At 39.0% G+C, this 7,321-nt stretch overlaps 1 protein-coding gene across 2 annotated transcripts in view; it reads left to right on the plus strand.

Annotated features, from left to right (window-relative positions):
• The window catches only part of PPP1R9A (protein phosphatase 1, regulatory subunit 9A), a 131,861-nt gene extending 124,786 nt beyond the window's left edge, over positions 1-7,075 (plus strand). Inside the window, exons 12-15 of one of the 2 annotated variants that reach the window (XM_009074241.1) lie at positions 2,584-2,703; positions 4,576-4,599; positions 5,746-5,928; positions 6,863-7,075. In XM_009074241.1, the coding sequence (XP_009072489.1) occupies positions 2,584-2,703; positions 4,576-4,599; positions 5,746-5,928; positions 6,863-7,075 (540 nt within the window). The remainder of the gene's footprint in view (positions 1-2,583; positions 2,704-4,575; positions 4,600-5,745; positions 5,929-6,862) is intronic. The other variant, XM_009074242.1, reaches the window with a different exon arrangement.
• Positions 7,076-7,321: the final 246 nt, after the last annotated feature.

A 7,321-nucleotide genomic window follows, 5' to 3' on the forward strand; every position in this document is an offset into this window, starting at 1 on the left:
AGAGAGATGCTGCAGAAATCAGCAAACACTAAATCTTTAGCAGAGCGATCCTCCTCTCTCCCACACTGTGTACCATTCACATGGTATGGAGAGAGCGGCAAGGGATCCAATTCTTCCAGCAACCTGCCATCGCCTACCAGCTCAACTGAACCTTCCTCTGAAAATATAAGTCCAGCTAAAAAAGGGTCAAAGGTAGAAAATAAAAACTACCTTATTCCCACTGTGTTGAGTAGCATAATTGGCTTTGTGTTTCTAGAAAAAAGAACAGGCCAATATGTGACTACTACAATAAACAGTGCATGGTGTTCATTGTATAGTAACAGCTCATCCAAACAGAACATCTCTGTTATTGTACCATTCCACATTCTACCTTTTGACTCTGTCTTAATGTACATTATTTCAGTAAACTAACTGTGGTGTGCTGTACTGTAACAAAAGCAAGTGGTGCCAGTGGAAATTAGCATTTGGATCCACTGAACAAATGCTAGATTTGTGCATTGAGTTATAGATATTTTCTTCATTCTTCAGGACTGGTTGTGGGAATATGTACCCATGTTCAAATGAGATGTTTGCAAGTAAAGAAATGCTGTATGCTGTCAGTCATCTGCCTTTTTCCCCCAGTAATGAAATCTGTTTGTCATGCATGCTGGATGATTTAATTCTCTAGATGAAGATGCTTGAACTGTAAATATGAACTGTTGCAATTTAATACATCTGTGTTATTCCTTTCTATGTGCATGAATGTTTCAGCATGATAACTCCTGAAATAATCCTTAGTTATAGTAATATAATTAGCTTTTTCATGATTATCTTCACTTCCAGAAAATATTTCTCTACTTGTATCTTCTTATGACTTACAGCAGTTGATTTTTTTATTGGTCTGGTAAGAAGAAACGGATACAGTTCTCAGTTTTATCTACAGGAATATGAATCAGAAATCTAATATCTCTGTCTTCTGCAAACAAATGCATGTTCATAATAGCAGTTTCCACAGGCATTTCTTATTCCTTTGGTGCCAAAAACTAATGATACCTTAGTTCTGCTGTGCACTAAGCTGTGCAAGGTGATAGCTGTTCTTATGTTACCTGGCAGGGGAGAGCAACACAAGGCATACACATGTCCAAATCAGATTGATAGAAGACCACCAATGAAATCTCTGAAGATTAAAGAGAAACTAATCAGTTACCTCTTTTCTTTTAGAAAAAAAAAAAAATATTATTAGACCTGTAAGTCCTATTTGTGCCTTTAAACAAACATTGTATAAAATATTTTTCAAAGAGGGAAAAAAGCACACCCTTTTAGATATTTTTAGTTGAGGTTGCAGGGGGTTGTCCTGCTATCATCATTATTAGCAGGCCTGGCTATCTTGTGTTTTTCCTATAGAAAATTAAATTTTAAAGGCTTATATTTATTGTAAGCTGAAGCTTGCACAAAATAGAGGTGGAGGAAAAATCAGAGTACTTAAAAAAGAAAAACACATTCTTCACACAACAGGAGGTAGAGCTGTTGAACTCCTGGCCTAAGAACACTGTGTGGGCTAAGGGAGCTTGCTCAGATTTTCTTCTTCTCTAGAAAGAGTTGGGAAAAACAGAACAGGAATTCTAAACATAGGTGAGAAAGATAGGTCCAATATCTTGGTGAGGGTGGAATAAAAGCATACCTTTTTTAGTGTTGTTTTTGTTGTTTCACTTTTAAAGTGAATATCAAAGATGAATTTAAAACTCATTTAGATGTCAGAGTAGAGATTAGAGGTTTCTGTATTGTCAACTGTATATTCAGGTTAAATGGCATATCATGGTGTCCTTAATTTTTTATATATTTTGGGTTTTTTTAATTGTTCTCACTCTAATGTGAACTACTTGTTAATTTTTGTCTTCTTGGTAATTTTGTTGTATTCCTGAAAAATACATGCCTGCTTTTGCTATTATTTGCTGCAAGGTGTGATGTCTCTCACTGCATTGTTAAGGAAAAATAACAGGATTGGCTTTATCAGTATTAGTTCAGTAAACAACATTCAATATCCAAAGATCACTTTTACTGTCAATTTCAGTTTTTTTCTGAAGGTGTAGACAAAGAGGGAGGATCCTTTCACTTTTCTAGGAGGTTATTTGGGACTCAGAAATGGATTCACAGGATATTCTCCTTGCTCTTTCAATAGGAATTTTCACTTCTCTCTGTTCATTTTCTCTGTCCTATTCTCTGTGCTACTGCCTGTGCTACGCTTCTCCTAAATATCTGGAGGACAGTGAATGCTAGTGATTAACCTGCAGAAGCAGTAATTTAGCTCCAGGATGAGAGCCAGCATCTTAAGAGTCTGGAAATTGCTTTTAGACACCTTTGTTATTCATTGAAGCGTTAAGCTGGCAAAGCTGTCTCTTGAAGTACATGGTGCTAAAAATGTTGTGTGTTCTATAAATATTATCAGTACAAAACATTAGGCTTCCTCATGTGTGTTGTTACTGATCTGGTAAATGATTGAAATCACTCTTAAACTATGCCAACCTGGAAGACAGAAAGCAAATTTCCCTTTTAGATGCATGTATGACACAATTTGTTCATTCTTACTCCTCTTTTTCTCCACAGAATTTTACATTCAATGATGATTTCAGTCCCAGCAGCACAAGTTCAGCTGATTTGAGTGGTTTAGGAGCAGAACCTAAAACCCCAGGCTTCTCACACTCCTTAGCACTGTCATCAGACGAGGTATGCTGGTGGAGTTGTTTAATTTGGGAAATAGCCGTTTTCTTTATCCTATGGCATTTTGTGCGATTTCTCAGATAATAAAGGGAAGCTTTTAGGCAATAGAATGGGAGAAGAAAATGAATCTTGGTCTCTACATAAAGATTTTTCTTGTTCTTATAACAATGATGTTAAATAAGCGCCCTGTGGTGTTATCATAGGGAAGTGGAATGCAATTGGTTTCCTAAGAGGTGCTAAATCCTTTCACTTTTCAATATATTTTTCCCAATTCTACATACGTACATGTGGACCCATAGATACATATATATCGATACACTAAACTAGGCATAGCTGAGATAATTTTGATATAACAAACACACAGCATAGTTTGGTAAATGTCACTGAGATGTAAAGCACCTACCCTTAGACTAATTTTTACCCTGATACATGAAATTAATGATGACCTGTACATGCAGTAATTGTGTGTTATTGTACCTGAATGTACGTGTATTGATTATAATGTGTATGTGTTAATCCACTTTGCATTCTTTGTGCTTGCTTTGCACAGTGGATTTGAATTCAGTTGCTTCAAACCAGAGTTTTTTTCAAACAGTGATAAAGTAAAAAGGTATTCCTAACCCTGTAAATTGGTGGCATAATTGAGCCAAATATAATGTATTGAAAATATTCTTCTTAAGATACTAGTTTTGTAACTCAGGTGTCAGTGAGGTTGCACAATTTGACAGTACCTCACAGCACATCCTGTGGACTCAGGAAACCTGTGCAGTTGTTGTTTTACAAAACTCCCTAAGAACTTCACATTTTTCATGTGAGATTTGAGCCAGGTTTTTTTTTTCTAGAGAGGAGGAACTTGAAGTATCTATACCTAATTTTTTATGATAGGTAGGTTTTTCTATTACTGCCTGCATGCTTTGCTTGGGTTTGGAGAATGAAAGCTGTTCTATGCAACCCCATTTGCCAAACTGCAGGTCTACAAATCCAGCCATTCTTTGGAGGTTACTTACTGCAGGTAATCAAGGGCAAAAATTGGTAACAATCATAAGAGACTGCAGACAGGTCTGTATAGTCTATGAATCACTGAAAACAACAAAGTCAAAATTTCCACTTTATTTATTATTAATACTATCTCAATAATTCATTTCATGCCTTACCATGTTTAATTCCCCTTACATCATTATGTATTTGATTGTGACAATGCTCTGTGCCCAGTGGTATTGAATTAAAAGCTTGAAAATGCTTCCATTTTGCGTGTTCAGCTCTCTAATTTATCACTTCTAAAATATCAAGCCTGAAGGAGTCTATAAAAATGAATGTGTTTTCTGCTAAATTGCTGCCTCCGAATCAGGCAGCATGGTCAGCAAGAGCTGCAGTGGAAACCTCCCCAGCCACCTTGGCCAGGGATTAGGCCAATGCTGCTCTTCAGCCTTTCATAGCACATTGCTGCAAGTACTCCTTTGCTCCAGCTTCTCTGGCAGCTTGGACATGATTATTTGAAGAAGATCAAACAATGAAAGGGTGGGGAGGCAACCCAGTTCTTGCAGGCAGTTCTCTAATTAAGGAGTTTTTGCTCTTGGAAATGGAGCCATTGGGAAGGTTCCCTCCAGTTCTAGGGTGTCAGGATCAGGAACTCCAAGGGGGTTTCGCTAATGCAGTCTTAGGTTTAGCTGCCAAGTAATGCGTGTGCTGAGCTTTCAACATAACCTCTTTGCTTGTGGAAATAATTATTTGTAAAGAAATCTTACTGGTTTTGAGTAGCCGTATTTGTTTGCAAATCTTGGTGCTGCCCTTGCCTGAACTTTTACATGCTGTTACATGTTTGGTATTTTGTTTCTATAATGCTTCTTTTTCCCATTTCTTTGTTGCTCCCTCACTCAGAGCCTGGATATGATTGATGATGAGGTGAGATACTAGTGTGCTGTTGTGGTGAACTGTGTGACCATCGCGTGGCAACGTATCGTCTCATTTGCAGAGTCATATTTCTTGTTTCACAGTGTTGTGTTGCAAACCCCCTTGTTTGAGCAGAGTATGCGGATGTCACTGGCTCCTCTTTCCTTGTCTTGAGTTTCTCTCTCCTTATTGCTAAGAGTTTTCAAGGCCACAGCAAACTGCAGTTTTGCAGTATGCTGGAAGTGGGAGGAGGGTCAGTGTCAAAGCACATCTACTAGGCCAAGCATCAGCAGCACTGAGCTCCTGCTGACAATAGAAGAAGGAAAAGATAGTGCTTAAACTATCTCTTTCCCAGCCCTGAGAACTGGACAGCCAGAAGCCAAGAGAGCTCCCAGCATCACCTAACCCAGTGTAAAAGCTGTTCTCAGCCTGTAGCAGCTGCGTTGCTGACCACAGCTAGGACAGAGCAGCTTCTGTTTCAGGTCCTGCTGGCATACTCCTGGGTGGAATAAAGTGGCAGAGCAGGGACACAGGGCTGCTCTAGCAGCTCATGCCTCAGCTGCCCTGCTGCAGCCCAACATGATGAGAGCAGGGTCTGGGCTGCAACATCACTCTGTGTCCTGTACTGCTCCTCTGTGTCATCTCATAGTTTTCCATAGGAAGCATCAGTCTCGCTGGCTGTTTGATGTCATCACTTTGAACTTTACAGTAGTTTTCTGGGTTTTTTTCCCTCCTGAATTCCTTGTTTTATAACTTAAACACATCATAAAGATCTGTGAATGAGCCCAGGAAGTGGAATGCTCAATTCATTGCATCCTTTAGAAACCTTCTAATCTGAAGGATAAAAATCTTGTGAGGGAATGGGAGCATACCTGTTTTGAATTGTGCCACCTGGCCATTTCAGTCCCTGTTTGGGTTAAAAGGATTGCCAGTTCCCTTTTGTTCTCTGATTGTATAGATAAAAGGCTTTTTGGGTACCTTGTACTCAGATATCTGGTTAGATAGAGATGGAGCATAGCAGTGTGAAATTGTTGTTACTGTAGTGTAAAAGTAGTACAGATACCTCTGCTCTGATGCTGGTGGTTTGTACAGAAATGTTGTTACTCATCTGTGTTACCCTTTTAATAATAATAATAATGCAGCATGTTTTTCTCACAGATCCTTGATGATGGGCAGTCTCCTAAGCACAGTCAGTATCAGAGTCGTGCTGTTCATGAGTGGAGTGTGCAGCAGGTTTCCCACTGGCTGATGAGCCTGAACCTTGAACAGTATGTGTCTGAATTCAGTGCCCAGAACATTAATGGGGAGCATCTCCTTCAGCTGGATGGGAGTAAGCTCAAGGTAATTAACCGACTGGGTTTCAAGACTAGTTGTAGTATTTGTTGTCACTTTGCAAGAATGCATCCAGAAAGCAATGAATCCTTGTGTGTGGAGAGACTAATAATAAACACAGATTATAAAGCCACAGCAACACTTTTAGAACTTCCCATATGCACTTGGATTCAGAAGCTTCAGAAATAGAGGGTGTTTGCTTTGTGAAAATTCTCAGTGTATATAATATGTATATATATATACAATACAATATAGCAGCCTGTGTTAGTGGTATTTGCATGCAAATATTTCTTACCCAGCTCTGTTTTGTGAAAGGGTGATTCAGAGAAGATAGACAGACATACATCAGAAGTAGCAAGTGAATAATGGATTAGTGGGATACTAGAGGCATAAGCTGATACCAGTTGTACTATGTGAGAATTAAATACAGTTTTGATGTATAAAGTATGCATTGTTTCTTGTAGTGAAAGTAGGAGCCTACTTCTGTCAAAAATAATTACAGGAAGGAGTTGTGGGAAGCTCAGCAGATCTGAGAATTCAAGTTTGGTGTTTCCCTTCTGAATTTTTTTGATGGCACTTCACTAAGGGTTTTAGAAGACTTCAAGTGAACTTTTTGATTAAGGCACAGCAGTGAGAACTGGGACGTCTTGTTCTGTGTAGACTTAGATGACTTCAAGCAAATAGTTTATTTGCCTTATTTGATCAATGAAATCAACATTGGCTGTGGCAATGAGATCTCATTCTCATATTCTAGAAGTGGAAGGCATGGAAAGTAATACAGAAGTACTTACACATCAGTAGTGTACCTGAGTCTGTCTCAAATTTGCTTCATTTTTAGAGTCTTCTACCTAAGAGGAGTTACTACTAGAGTACGAAAAGAGAGGGTGATAGATTAAACCAAATTAAATAATTCTTTTCTATTTTTGTCTTCCCCCCCCCTCAGGCTCTTGGTATGACATCTTCCCAGGACAGAGCAATCATTAAAAAAAAGCTAAAGGAAATGAAAGCATCCTTGGAGAAGGCTCGCAAAGCTCAAGAGAAAATGGAAAAGCAAAGGGAAAAGCTTCGGAAGAAGGAACAAGAGCAACTGCAGAGGAGATCGAAGAAAACAGACAAGTGTTCATCAGATGCAACAGAGGGCACTAATGAGCAGTGATAAGCAGAAGTGCCGCTGTGTTTGGAAAGTGGAGGCACGTCAAGGGAAGGGAAACTCATATCCACTCCGGTGCCCCTTCAGCTTTCTTGTATTCATCACCCAAGATTGTGTACAGAGAAATGGGGCTAGACACAGAATGACTAGGGATGTTTATATTGTGTAGTTTTATTTTCTCGCATATCCAGTTCACGCTCGTTGCTGTTGCCATGTGAAACAACCCCAGCCCCTCAGTTTGTTTTGTTGTTG

The sequence above is a fragment of the Acanthisitta chloris genome, unplaced genomic scaffold (genome assembly GCF_000695815.1).
Source record: "Acanthisitta chloris isolate BGI_N310 unplaced genomic scaffold, ASM69581v1 scaffold1235, whole genome shotgun sequence".
NCBI classification, from domain to species: domain Eukaryota; kingdom Metazoa; phylum Chordata; class Aves; order Passeriformes; family Acanthisittidae; genus Acanthisitta; species Acanthisitta chloris.